The sequence below is a fragment of the Myotis myotis genome, unplaced genomic scaffold, assembly GCF_014108235.1.
Source record: "Myotis myotis isolate mMyoMyo1 unplaced genomic scaffold, mMyoMyo1.p scaffold_m19_p_17, whole genome shotgun sequence".
In the NCBI taxonomy this organism is placed as follows: domain Eukaryota; kingdom Metazoa; phylum Chordata; class Mammalia; order Chiroptera; family Vespertilionidae; genus Myotis; species Myotis myotis.
Window position 1 is genome coordinate 24,886,804 of NW_023416321.1, and position 14,404 is coordinate 24,901,207.

A 14,404-nucleotide genomic window follows, 5' to 3' on the forward strand; every position below is an offset into this window, starting at 1 on the left:
TGGGTCAGGTGACAGGCCAGGCCTTGAGGGGCAGGTACTGGGCGCCAGGGGGCGGGCAAGGTTGCTTGGCCTCTGGCAAAGCCCTGCAAGGGTGCCCCCCTCAGGGTGGGTGCACAAGCACGCCCACCCCACTCACACAGCCCTGGCTTTAGAATGAGCCCTGGCGGAAGCACAGACTCTTGGGTTCTGAGAATCTCGTGGAGGTGAGAGGCTGCTTAGGCCACTGTGGGACTTGTCGGTCCTTCCTCGTTCTAACCTAAGCGTGCCCAACGTCACACCTGCACGTAACTGAAGCCAATAAAATCTCCCCAAGTGCCCTAAGGCAGCAATCATGCCCACATCACTGCCAGCCCCTGCCTGCTGGTCTCTTCTGAGTGGCCCGGAGGAGACTCAATGGTATTGAGTTCCTGCCCCACCCTGAGTCTGCCCTCGAGTCCTACACCAATATTTCTCACGTAGCTGCCCTGCACTGACAATGGCCCACTTAACCAGATCTAGACCTCCACTTGCAGCGAAGAGCCTGGGCCTGGAGATGGCCGCACTGCATGAGGGACTGATGGGACGCGCAGTATGTGAGACCCTGGTCGGTGTTTGTGGTCTCTGACAGACCTGCAGCTTTCTTGTCAACGGGCTTCCAATTCAGGTGCAGACTTGGATCAGTGCCAATAATGATCAGCTGCTGGTTTCCAGGTGTCCCGCAAACCCCTTACTTAACCCACATCTCAGACTTGGGGTGGAGTGCGATGGGAGCAACTAGCACAGACCTGAGAGGTGGCGAAATGCAAAGGGCACCAGTCCCCCCGGGGAAGGCAGACCCAACAGCAAATCCTCCAGCCGTGGGAGCAGAATTTTATAAGATGCCTTCAGGTCACATCAGCACTAGTGTCATCACCAGTGTGATTCCTCGAACCCTAATCCCACTTTCTACTCTATCCAAGGACCCTTCCCACCCAAACTCCTTCCATCCCACAATGTCACAGTTACAGGTTGCAGAGTCCCAAGCCTCCTTCCCAGGGAAACAGTCAGAATGCTGGGATCACATTGGGAAAAACACGAATGCGTTATCTTCAACATCCCACCCTACGAATGAAGCAATGCTGTTTTATTTTTAATTTAATTTAACACCTTTGTGGAACTCTTTATACATGCCTGCCCCCTGCCTTAGGAAATAGGCACCAAAGCACATAAATCACTACACTGGTTCTCAATCATTTTAGTGTACATAAAAGAGTCGGTACGGGCTTCAGAGGTCAATTTCAAAAGTGAGTGTCTGGCAGGTAGTCAGGACATTAAGGACTGTTTTTTCTCCATAGAAAAGCATTATCTTCTATCACAGTTTCGGCTCCATCCTCCTGGCACCATTTTCATAAATAAACTGATTACACAAATTATGAAGGCTTTAAACTTCAGCCAGCTGCTTTTTGGGGCAGAGCCGTTGTAAGGCTCACGGGAGAAGCCAAGCTCAGTGCAACTGCCCTGCGGCTGAGCCTGCAGAAAGCTCCTCCCTCAGGCTGCATGGGTTCAGCATTGTGCATTCCCAGCCCCCCTGGGAAAGGCCCGTCTGCGGGTCGCAAAACCACTCTGGGGCTGAGGTCGGCACAGCGAGGGGCCCTGTGGAGACTGGACACTGTGTCTGAGCTGCGGTTTCTCTCCAAAGCCATTAGCCTTGCACTTAATAAGCGACTGCTAACAGTTGGGAGAGGAGTCATCCATCACACTGATCTTTATTTTCTCTGGTGTATCCTGTTCCTTGCCTCTGGCCCTGTTCTAGAGCAAACAGGCCTGCTGGGTAATGGAAGCCACAGGGAGGGAGAAGGCTGCGGCCCTTCTGTACCCACTCCCTCTCCAGCTGACCCTCACCAGGCACCCGATAAGCTTCAGAGACACAGGCTCATTTTCCGTTGGGCCCCCGACCACCCAGGCCTCCTCTGATGGGCCAGACATAGAGGGACCCAGCAGTTCATGGTTCATGGTCCCCGAGCCCTGGGGCCAAGGGGGACGACAGCTGAGGCTCCCCTGGAATGATGCCCATGGAAGGGGCTCCCTTCCCCCCGAAGGAGGTGAGTGTGAGATGTTATTTCAGCAACCAGCTTCTCCACATCCCACGTTCTCAAACAGGGCTGACGTGGGGAGAGAGACCTGAACCACAGCCCTTCCTCCCTCTGGGCTCAACCTCTCAGTCTTTGCCAACCAAAGAGGGAATAGAAAGGACAGCAGCTTGTGGCTTCTTCCCTCCTGGCCCCTCCCTGCCAGCTCCACTCTGGGATCGATACTAATGCTGAATTCACAATCTTATCTGAGTTTTGCAAGGATAAAGCAACAAACTTCCCCCATGATTAAATCCTGCGATGATCAGCCCAATATTTTCCAGACCACCTCCAATAACTTCTAGAGAGAAATGAAATGACCGAGAAATTTGAAAGCCACCACCCTCCCTCTCCTGTAACAAAGAATCCTGCGGAAGCCAGGAAATAAGGTGGCAGGCGAGGCTGAGGAAGGCCCCAGCTCCTCCCGGCGGCTCAGCTCCTGCCAGGCTATAGGAACCTATTGGGCAATCCAAAACTTTATGTGCCTCAGTCTCTCCATTTGGAAATAGAGGTATACTGTAGTCCACTAAGAAGAATGGGCGTGGAAGGTGCTCAAGTCCTTAAAATCAGCAACTCCCCTGCTTAAGCCCCTGCTCAGCATGACGCTGGGCTTCCATCTGACAAGAGTGGGACTCGGGCAGCTGGGCTCACCTATGACTATCACAGAGATTCCACAGTGCGTGCGGGCACTGTGCGAGTACTTGGTGCCTCAGTGCGCAGGGAGTGCTGTTTCACATGGCCTGGTGAACTCAGAACCCGCTAGACCACATGGTGTGTGCGGGAGGGGACCCAGTTCCCCCTTCAGGACCCATTGCTGGAGGAAGGCCCCGGCGGTCTGCCCCTCCAGGATTTCCTCAGGACAAGCCCAAGGTCACATCTGCATCCCACGACTGATGAACATGCAGGTGCAAAGCCCGGCCCTCTCACCCCAGCTGGGGACAGTGGCCTTCAGGATTCCCCAGAGCATCCCAGGTGGGCTCTGCCTCTCTTCTCCGCCTCACCAGGGACACTCCTGCACGCTAATCCTCCTCTCGGGGATCAACCTACACCTGCTCACCTCCCTTCCCTAGTAAAGAAAATTAAAATAGAAAAAGGAGTTCATCTTGGACAGTCTCTCAGATAGAAAGCTAAAAGCTGGAAGCATTTGTCCGGCCCTGAGCTCCTCCACCCAGTTCCCAGGTTTCCAGAGCAGGAGCCTGAGGTGTTCAGAGAGGTTAGGGAATGTCCCCCACTGCAATCAAGGGGCAGTGGAGCTGGGAGGGGGTCCCTCTGTGTGAGTCAGCTTCTGCTCAATCTTCTTCCTGTTCCAGGGCAGGGGACACACAATCTGGGGGGGCGGGGGGCTCACTGTCTCCTGTCCCCTGAATCCTTTCCCATGGTGCCAGCAGGTCCAAGTGCAGATGTAATATGGGAACAGAAGAAACTGCTGTGCCAATGTAACTGAGGGCCACCCTCGTCCCTAAAGACCGGCAGGGAACGCGGGCAGGAGGGGGCCGCTGTGGGGCAAGGAGTGGAAATTCTGCCCTGACCTCTGTCTCATAATGGCATGTGGCTGGCTGCACCCAACCAAGGCCAGGCCCAGGCCCTGGTCGTTTCCCTGACAGCAGCTGCCACAGCTCCAAGGACACAGGTTTTCAGAATGCCTGGGGTTCAGGACGAGCCAACGCCCCAGGCTGCCTGGCAGGCAGGTTCCGGTTAGAAGTTGGATGTGGGCTGAGCCAGTGCTGGGACAACCGGAGAGACTCATGGCCGGGCTCTTTAAGAAGCGAGCCCGAGGCAGCACCCGTCTGGGAGGTGTCCTGGGCTTCTGCTGCTGCAGCACTTTCCTCTTGATAAGATCATGGCAACCAGGAAGCTGAGGGGGTGAAGGGAAGGTTGGGCAAGGTGGCTGCAGAGGATTTTATTTTCTTGTGCTTATCACCTGATTCCAAGTGCACATTCCATCAGGCCAGGGTTGGCCGCCCCTCGCCCCCCCTGCCCGGATCCATACACATAATTTGTTTCTTTCCTCCCCTAACTGCTCCGAATCACTGAAGTATCGCCCCAGCTTCAGCCCCCAGTTCAAGGAGAAACTCCTCCTCAGCTGTGGAGGGGCTGGGAAAGGTGAAGGGGCCAAGCTCCCACCCACCCAGGGGAACTGGGGAGCAGGCTTCCGCAGCGTGTCAGGGCCTTCCTGGTGAAACTTCTGGGTGCACCTCCCTCCTGCCTCTCCTCTCCCGCCCCAGCAGCATCAGGCTGCCCCCCCCCCCCGCCCCCCCGGTGCATTCATGGGTGGGCGATCTGTGCATTCACACACGGCCCCCCTGCTCAGAAGGGCTCCATTTTGGGTTGAATGCTCTGCTGTCATCTTGAAATTCTTAATAACTGTTGACTAAGACACCCCACCTGTCATCTTGTTCTGGCTCCATAAGCGATGTAAGGGGGTCTTGCATCTCCCATGGGAACTGGAAACTCTGGCCGGGCAGAAGGAGGCCAGGCAGGGCCTGCTCGGCTGAGGCAGGACCATGCATGCTCCAGGGCCTCTACCCGCCCACGGCCACCAGAAGTCCTGACTTGGGAGGGCCTGCTTTGGGCCGTGGATTGGAGCTTCCTCCACCTCACAACAGGACACGCCTCCCTCACCCAGTCACAGAGAGACCACTTCCCCATCGCTGCACCCAGGGATGCCCACAGCATGAGTTAGAAGTAAGAGAGAACATTTCCTGGCCCCCAGGAGCCCGATGTCCCGAGTTTCTGGCCACTGAGAGTCACTGCACTCCTCAGAGGACAAACCTCATTCCCTGCACATCTTTGAGGGTGAAATGAGAGACTGATCATCTCCTCTAGTCCCGGGCCTGACCCAGAGCAGAAGATTAAAAATACCTTTTCATTCATTGACATTCAAAGAAGAACGACAACACTGCCTGGAAGCCGCTGGGGAATCTCCCAGGATTACAAATCCTAACACTGAACCCCAGACGAGTGCCATGTTCAGAGGGGCCTCGCCCACTCTGGATATAAACACACAAAAACATTCTTAACAAACCCATCCCCACGTGGAGACAACAGAGAAAGAGGGGAATCTGAAAGCGGCGGTCCTCGGTTTGAGTGCCTGCTCTGACCTTGGGAGTGGCAGTTACCCCTCTGAGCTTTGGTTTTCTCAACAAAACGGAGAAGATGATAATATAATAAGAAGAGCTAACACTGAGGCACAGGTGACAATGAACAATACCTTAGGAAGTACTAGCATCATCCCCGTTTTGCAGGTGAGCAAACTGAGGCATGAAGAAGTTAAGTGACTTTCCCAGCATTTCAGCCACGCTCCTGCGGCCGCTGTGAAGATGAAAAGAGACAATGCCCGTGGACGCCACACGGGCAGATGCAGTGTGGATGCTGCTGCAGGATAACTGGCCTGCTCATCACTGTCACTCTCTTGCTCTCACTCCTGAGCAACGCAGGGGACAGAGGCAGACATGTTCACCTGTAAGCTCTTCCTTTCTCTCCTTGCCTCCCCTTCCTCCTCACCCCCGACTCCTCCCCAGTTCTTCCCGACATACATGCCGCTGACACCCCAGTTTCCGGCCCAATTTTCCATTCTCCCTTTTGAGGACGCTGCAAATGATGCACGAGAGGCCGACTACCCGGTGCACGCAGGACACCGCCTCCTGCTCCCACCCCTGCCAGCGACGATTCCCACTCCTTCCTCCCTTTCACTCAGCCTGCCTGCTCGGAACAGGAGACAGACCGTCAGAGCTGGGTAACTGCTTCTAATCACAGGTGACAGCAAGAGTGTAAACAACACAAGAAACATCTAAATGCAATCCAAGTGGCAAGGAAACACTCGCTCACTCCAGCTCCTCTCCAGAGCGCGGCTTCCTGCTTCCTGCCGCCGCCCCTTCGGAAGCTCTGCTCATTAACGCCCTGTTAATAGGAATCTTGCCCTGTTAATAGGAACCCCCAACACCGGAACAGAACGCTGAACCATAACCTTTGACCCTACTTCCTCTGGGGTGGATTTTTTTAGCTCCCTCCAATTTTCTGTTTAAAGCAATAATTTTAACATGTTCTTTTGGGGGAAATGGAGGTCAGAGACCCCTTTGAGAATCTGTCCAAAGCTCGGGACACTCTCCCAAGAAAAACGCAAACATCAAACATTCTGTGTGTTGTTCCCAGGGCTCACAGACCCCAGGTGGAGACCCATTTCCTGAGACGTGGGTGGGGCAGTGAGAGCACAAGAGGAAATGCAAGTGCAGCTGCGCTCCAGACACTCCGGGGGCACAGGGCACCTCCTGGTCTGTGCGGCTCCCACATCGCACCAGCCTGCAAGGCTTCTCTCTCTTTTTGGCTCTTTAGATTGACAGTGTGCTCCCAACCACCTCCTCCAATGCAAATTGGAAACTCAATTGAGTAATTACTGTGAATGATTTCCACTGGGATCACTCGGTGCTGAGGTTCGGCGAGGACTGAGCAAGCCAGGATGAGAGGTATGTCTGAACGACGTAGGGTGTGGCTGCACAATGCAGTGACAGCGCCCGAGCCAAAAGGAGCTGGGTGTCTGAACTGTCTAGTATCTGGCCTCTTTGTCGCCCTCCATTCATACCGGTCTTCAACAGATGGTCGACTCCATCTGCTACATTCTGGAACAGTCACTGTACCTTCTGTCTGTGGGACTGAGGTGAGAGGGGCAACCTTCATACACTGGGGGTCTTACCTCTGTGCCTGTTGGTGGTCTTATCGAACATCAGCATCGCATCCTCCACCTGCAAAACAAATACAGAATAGAGCTGCGTTAGGAATGTTAACAAAACACACAAAATAGTCTGGGGGGGGGGGGGTGTTCCATGATAGAAGTCCTAGTTGCTCATTAAACACTATTTGGAAATACAAAAACTTGGAAAAGAGGTCACTTGTCTTTTAGTCTTTCCACTCAGCACAACCACGTGTCGGGCAGCAGGCCCAGCCTGGAGCGACTTCCGTGTGTGCCTGTGGTTAGAAAGGACTGAGTGCTGTTCGAAGGAGCGCGAAGGCTCACAAATGGGCTTGGGGCCCGAGCTCAGCTGGCTGAGAAAAGAAATCATAGGTTATTCATTCCTCACTCCTCCCAGACCATAGTCTCCGATGGGGGGAAGGCACTGGATAAAGCAATAACACCAGGTTTAAAACGGTGCCTCCAGACAAATCAAATCCATTTTTCCAGACGCTATCAAATATAACAGGGGGAAAAGCAAAGTCAGGGTAAGAATGGAAGAGGGGGGTAGGCAAGCCAGACACAAACCTCGGAGGGACTGGCCTCACTTAAAACTCTCTTCTGGAGTCAGGGCCCCGTTTTGTTGCTAAGCAACCGAGCCTGCACAAACAGGCTCCTGGGGCCTTCTCCTTCTGGTCCCCATTTCTGAAGTCAGTCACTGGGAGGAAAATGGCCTTGCATGGTGAGTGCTCCTCCAGCAGGGAGCCGCCCTCTCTCTCTGGGCATCAGGCTGATGGGGGTAGGAGATGCTAGTTGGAGACGGGGCGCCTTCAGCAGACCTCTCCTGGGCCAGAGGCTCGATAAGCCTCCCGGGCGCCTGCTGAGGCCACACACAACACGGCGTCTGCCTCCCGAGCACCACTCAGGCAAAACCACCAGAAGACCAACTGGTTTGTTTGTACACAGAGTAGTCGCACTTGAGCATATGGTGTTGCAGATTCAGACCCTGGGCCTCCATTAGAATTCCAAAGCCTGGGGTGCGGGTGGGTGGGGGGGAGGCCTGCTGGGTATTGCGCAGGTAAACGTGACATCTGTTTCCCACCCTTCTCCGTATTTTCTAAATGTTTGCCAAGTCCTTATTTTGAGCGAAAAATGTCTAACAGTAAGAAAAACAGCCTTCCTTCTATGTTGGCCATATTTTGGTGCTGAAACTCAGATCCCCTTAGGAAATAAATATTTTGAATTTTTACAATAATGTATTTTCAACCCCCCCTTTTCATCAGTACGTAACTGGCTCCCTCTTTTTCTTTCTAAGTCTGGGCATTTTCTGACGCTGCCCTCCAACGTTCGCTCAGCCTGGTGAGTGAGGGGGAGGAGCCGTGTACGTTTTTTAGGGCAACCGTTGTTGGAACAAATAGAGCTCTTTCCTCTGTAGTCCAGCTGTACAATGGGACTGGCAAAGACCCCCGAATAGATAAAGTGTCAGGGCGAGAGAAGAATTCCATTAACACTTTACAAAATAAAACATCTAAGAAATAGCTAGAGAGGAAAGAGAAAGGGGGTTAAAATCAATCTGGATAAGCCCCGGTGCTTGGGGGAGAGAAAACTTTTCAGCGATTGCGAAACACATTAATTCAGAGAAGCCATCAATGCGATGGAAATCTGGCAGAACAGCAAGAGCTGAAGTGGGAAGAATTTGAATACACAAAGACTGACTGAATAGAATGAAAAGCACGGCCTCACATACGGGCTGTTCTCACGGTTCTATGTGAATCAAGCAGAAGTGGCTTGTGTGCGCCTCCTCCGTCCTGGGGAAATGAGGGGCACAGTCAAGGTAACTGGTATCCAATCCAGGAGCCTGCAAGCTGATACCTTTGTGTGTCTGACGACTTCGTTTGTCTGTCTGTCTGTGCGCGCCCCCCCCCCCCCCCGCGCCCACACACACACATACGAAACCCAGGTAGATCAGCTGGCTGTGCAGCCACCACTTCAGCATGCAGACCAGGCATTTCAGGTGCTGGACGAACATGGGGCCTTGTGGGGCTGAACACAGGTTCCCCTGACCTCAGGTCACTAACCCTTAACCCTTGTGAAATGCATCCTCAAGGAATACCACTCTCATTCTCAAGGTGAGCACTGCGATTTCTTTTGGGTTGACAGTGCCCTCCCCTGCCTTACAGGTTTCTTTTTACTAAGATGGGGGCCCACCAGCCTCATGGTCCCGGGGTTTGCAAGTGAGAAGGAGGGGAGGTATCTGGACCTCAGCATATTTGTTCCACATCCTGGCACATGCCCAGTCTGTTTTGAGAGAAGAAACTTGTCCTGACCTTGAGATGTGCCTTCTGACAACATAATGCAGGTTGGAAACGGAGCCCTGACATTCTAGGTGGTGCATCTAAGCCAGCTGTGGGCAAACTACGGCCCGCGGGTCAGATCTGGCCCGTTTGAAATGAATAAAACTAAAAAAAAAAAAAAAAAAAAAAAAAAAAGACTGTACCCTTTTATGTAATGATGTTTACTTTGAATTTATATTAGTTCACACAAACACTCCATCCATGCTTTTGTTCCGGCCCTCTGGTCCAGTTTAAGAACCCATTGTGGCCCTCGAGTCAAAAAGTTTGCCCACCCCTGATAAGCGAACGACAAAGCAGGAGAAAGTAACTTGGATGTGAGATGGCTGAGAACAGCCAACGTGGTCTGAACACCAGGGTGTCCTGAACATTTATTTCTGTCACATTCTCCGAGGCGTACACCATGCACACATCACATCCGAGGGTCAACAGCGGGAGCTATAATGTTAGCTCGATGGCCTGGGGTTGGGGCAGGGTTTCTTGAACTCCATCCACCTCAGAATTACCTGGAGGGCTTGTGAAAACACAGACCCCCAGAGTGTCTGATTCAGTGCATTTGCATTTCCACCCAGCTCCCGGGCAGTGCTCACGCCGCGCCAGGCCTGTGGACCACTTTCTGGGTGCTACTCTAGGGATGAGAAACAAGAGCAAAGGTCAAAGACACTGGGCAGAGCCGCTTCCTCCTCTTTGCATACACTTGGCGCTCGATACAGGAAACAAATTTCTCTCCCGGGGGCAGGAGATGCACTTCAGTCTGGCAGTCCTTCGCCCCTTTGTTCCCTGTCTCTTGGATGTTTATAGTCTACAATCCTGAGAATGATGATGGGAAAGCACGATGGGAAAGAAGACAAGAAGAGGGACTTCTTGGCAACAAATGCAGGAAAAATTCGGATTCCACCAGGACCCTTCGAACAGATACACCAGCTAATGTGTGCATCACTCAGCCAATTCAATCTTGATTAGAAAACCTAGCTAATGGTAACTTTACTTATTAATTTCATGCATCAGATATTTATTAGGCACTCACTGTTTGCAGAGCTTCAGCCTAAGTACAAAGAAGAGGCAAATGATATAGGTCCCTGGTGGGGGGATTGCTCTCATGGCCGCATACCCTTTACCCTGTAATTTTGCAGCTTCTCTCCCCAAAGAAGCAGAGTCGACCTCCTTATCCCGTGTATCTGAACTTGACTTGTTATGGTCAATAAACTGAGGTGGAGAGAATGGTATTCCCAGCCTGCAGAGGGTGTGCCTGTTTCGGCTTGTTCTCTCTTGCACCTCCGCCATCCCCCTGAGAAGGGCATGCCCAGGCTGGCCCGCTGGAGGGTGAGAGACGCGTGGAGCATGGCCAAGTCCCCTCAGTTGCCCCAGCTGAGGCCTGCCTCGCTGACAGCTAGTCAACCCCAAAATGTGCAAGCAAGTCCAGCCACAATCAGGAGAACCACTCCCCGTGGACTCTAGACACGTGAAATAAACAGCTATTGTCTGCTGCGGAGGTTTTGGTGGCTGTTTGTTACACGGCATTCTTACAGCAATTGGTAACTCGAACATGGCCCCTGTTCTAAAAAAAAAAAAAAGTTTTTTAAGATACACAGGCAGTTTCAATAATTCCAGTCAATGAACAAAGGCAAGAAAAGGGGTGGCAGGAGATAAACTGCAGAAAGTGGGCTGAGTCATAAACTATCAGGTTCCACAATGCAAGTGGAATACAGGTATTAGGGTGTGAAGGGACCACTTCTAAATCTCACCCCAGCAGCAAGGGTGGAGCCTGAGATCCCAGGAGCACCAAAGAGAAATTGGCAACATGCTCCTCACTAAATGAGCACCATGAAAATCAGCCATAATTAGCACTCAAGTCAGTGGGTGATGCCTCTCTAATCCTAATTCATTTAATGAATGAGCAAACCCTCTCTATAATGAGTCAAAAGATTTATTGTGAGCCAGACATCCTTGCTGGGTGATTTCAGAAGCAGCCAGATGGTGCTGACCGCATCCAGAGGTGAGACTGTAGCCAGCTCCTGTGCTAACTGAAGAGGAAACCTTTCAAGTCACAAAGCAAAGAAGCTCCCAAAGGAGAGATCAAAACTTCTGTTTGTCAACTTGGATGGCCAAAGGGTGGAACCCTAGAATGTACCCCCAGACTGTTGCTTCTCCTGCCTGAGGTTTTGGCTCCCCAACAACATAGTAAATGAATGACTTTGATTCGGGAACAAAGAAAACTTGTTCCTAGGACGCGGCTAAATGGGAGAGTTGCTGGTAATAACTCAGCAGGTGCCAGGAGGCAGCAGAGCGTGCCGGGCAGGGTTGCACAGAGCCATGGGCAGGACCCAGGATCTACTGCCATCTCCAGGGATCTCACTGAGGACAAGTCACCTCCCATCCCTGTCTTTCAGTTTCTCATCTGTGAACGGAGGGAATGGTATGAGGTGGTCACCTAAGATCCATTCGCACAGACTCTCTACCTGGAATGCTAACACGGGCCGCAGAACCGGCTGGGACAGCTGGGAGCATGGAATTCACCACCATTCCTCTGCAAACTCTCCGCTCTGTGAGGATGTCCCAGAGCTTTGCTGTGGCCAGCACACCCTGAGAAATTTCCTACTCCTCTTGGGATATAAATACAGAACACCCACACACCATACATATCAAGAACCCAGCAGGAAATGGCACTTCAAATGATCCTTAAATTATCTGGCCAGACACGAAGAGGGAGAAGGGAGAAAAAAAAAAAGAAAAAAGAAATGCAGCTCTTCAAACTCCCCCAGAACAAATGCCCTTGAATTTCGCTTCCTGCTCCCACTCAAACGCTTCAAGTGTTAGTTTAAATAAATGCCTGTAAATGTAATACCACAATACTATAGCGTGGGACTTCACAGGCCGCATTATGCTCCATAAACTCAAGGCACTAAACTCGCAAGAGTGGAGACTTGTATATAGGAAGGCCGGCATTTGTGCTGGACACAGAGGCAGCCTGAGCTCCGGGCTGTCTCAGGCTAGGATGGCGCTGTTCTCCACGTCTCCCCAACCAGTCTGCAGAAACAAAGCACCCCGAAGTCCAGAAATGAGGTCTAGTTTATAGAAATGAGACTAGTCAATAAGCTCCAGCCACCAAAGCCTGAGGCTGGTCTCTGTAATCGCCGTCCAATGGGAAGAATGGAGGAGAACAGGAAGCCGACGGGGAAATCCCATCAGCTCACTGAAGTCCAGATAAGTGGTTGTCAACCTGGACTGTTCACCAGGATCACCTGAAGAACTTTTAATAGCCCTGCTGCCGAGGCTCCACCCCACCTGCTAAATAGCACTCTGGAGTGGGGAGCCCAGCAGGGGACGGTTAAAGCTCCCTCGTGATTCCAGGGTGCAGCCCAGGCTGAGAACCCCTGTTCTCAATGGGTGAATACAGCTGAGTTGAGCCTTAATCACAGCGCATACATGTAAAGATGGGCCCTGAATAGAAGGGTATTACGTGGGCCTTCGGCTGCCTACAGATGGGCTCTTTCTCCCCTGCCAGAAGTCAGGAACAGCCAGGCTCTTTACCACATGCTGCGTTCAGGGGACTCGCCTCACCTCGTCTTGGTCTTAGGGTAAGAGAATCAAAGTTCTGTTCCGAAAGAAGCTCAGAAACTGGATACAGGACTTTAAGAAGACATAGCAGACTCGTTGCTGTCCTCTCACCACCACCAATACTTTCACATATATTATTATCGTTTTGGTCCTCACAACCCCAGGTTCTTGTTCTATGAGCCTCAGTCTCCTCACTGGAGCTGACAGGGGCTGGGCCCAGGACTCAGCTGCTGGTCTCCTGAGTCCAAATCTCACCTGGCCAGCCCTTGCCTGCCTGCCCCATCTCAGGTGCTTGTCACCTCCTTGCTGCAGGCATGCAAGCCTCTCAGCCACCCCCATCTCTGTGCATCTCCCGCAGGGAGGCTGCAGCATGGAGCCACCCTCAAAGCTTACCGGTTAGGCCAGTGGTTCTCAACCTTGGCTGCACATTAGAATCACCTGGGAATCTTTTTAAAATCCTGATTTCTGGGTCTCATCCTCTGGAAATTCTGTTTCTTTGTTATGGGGTGGGGCCACAACATTAGTAACAAAGAAACAGAATTTCCAGAGGATGAGGCCCAGAAATCAGGATTTTAAAAAGATTCCCAGGTGATTCTAATGTGCAGCCAAGGTTGAGAACCACTGGGTTAGGCACTATCTTGCTTTATTCAAAAACTTCTAGTTTGCATCCACCTGAAAGTGCATCTTATTTTAACTTATGCCCATGCCTTTAATTGAATGACAAGAGAAACAGTCCACTCAGTTTCTTTTCCTAAGCTCCCCTTTTATTGTAGTAAAATACATATAACAAATATTACCATTCTTTAGTTCGGAGTGCTAAGTACATTTTCCTAAACTCTTCACAGAAGGCCAGAAAATCCCCATTGGCAAGACTCTTCTTTACTAATCCTATTTTTTTCTACTTTTACTTGAAAAAAAATTCTTGTGGGCTCATTCCTTTTCCCTATTTACTTTAAAAAATATATATATATATATATATATATATATATATATTTTATTGATTTTTTAGAGAGGAAGGGAGAGGAACAGAGAGTTAGAAACATCAATGAGAAAGAAACATCGATCAGCTGCCTCCTGCACACCCCCCACTGGGGATGTGCCCGAAACCAAGGTACATGCCCTGACAGGAATCGAACCCGGGATCCTTGAGTCCACAAGCCGACACTCTATCCACTGAGCCAAACCGGCCAGGGCTCCCTATTTACTTTTTAACTTAAACACATAAACACCTGTGTTCACCAGACAGCAGTTAAGAGTTGACAAGTGGACACTTGTCCATGGAGTTGAGAGGTTGGGGTCTCTAAACGTTATCCTGTTGATTCAGAAGGCAAAGCCTCCTGCTCAGAGATCCTGACTCCACAAGCAGATATCAGACTCTAAGTTATGAAATGCTCGTGCCCCTGAAATGATTATAACAGCCACCACTCACTGGAGCTTAACAGGCAATTTGCAAAAAGCTCATTTAATTATCACAATAGCTCCGAGGTAGATATTATCACACCCTTGTACAGGGTGGGGCAAAAGTAGGTTTATAGCTGGGAGTACATGAAACACAGAGTTTATTCTTGTATCGTTATTTATTAATTATTGCATAATTTTCCATTCCAACTGCAAACCTACTTTTGCCCCACTCTGTGTAGGTGAGAAAATTGTGGCTCACTGCAGTTGACTTGCCTAGGATCACACATGCAGTACCTGGTGGAGTCGAGATTTAAAACCAGATAAGCCCCTCTGTCTTTCTA

The 14,404-nt window shown here is 51.2% G+C and overlaps 1 protein-coding gene across 9 annotated transcripts in view; it reads right to left on the reverse strand.

Annotated features, from left to right (window-relative positions):
- MSI2 (musashi RNA binding protein 2) overlaps positions 1 to 14,404 on the reverse strand; it is a 355,927-nt gene that overhangs the window by 121,118 nt on the left and 220,405 nt on the right. For all 9 annotated transcript variants that reach the window (XM_036340471.1, XM_036340468.1, XM_036340473.1 and 6 more), the window contains exon 7: positions 6,778 to 6,826. In XM_036340471.1, the coding sequence (XP_036196364.1) occupies positions 6,778 to 6,826 (49 nt within the window). The remainder of the gene's footprint in view (positions 1 to 6,777; positions 6,827 to 14,404) is intronic.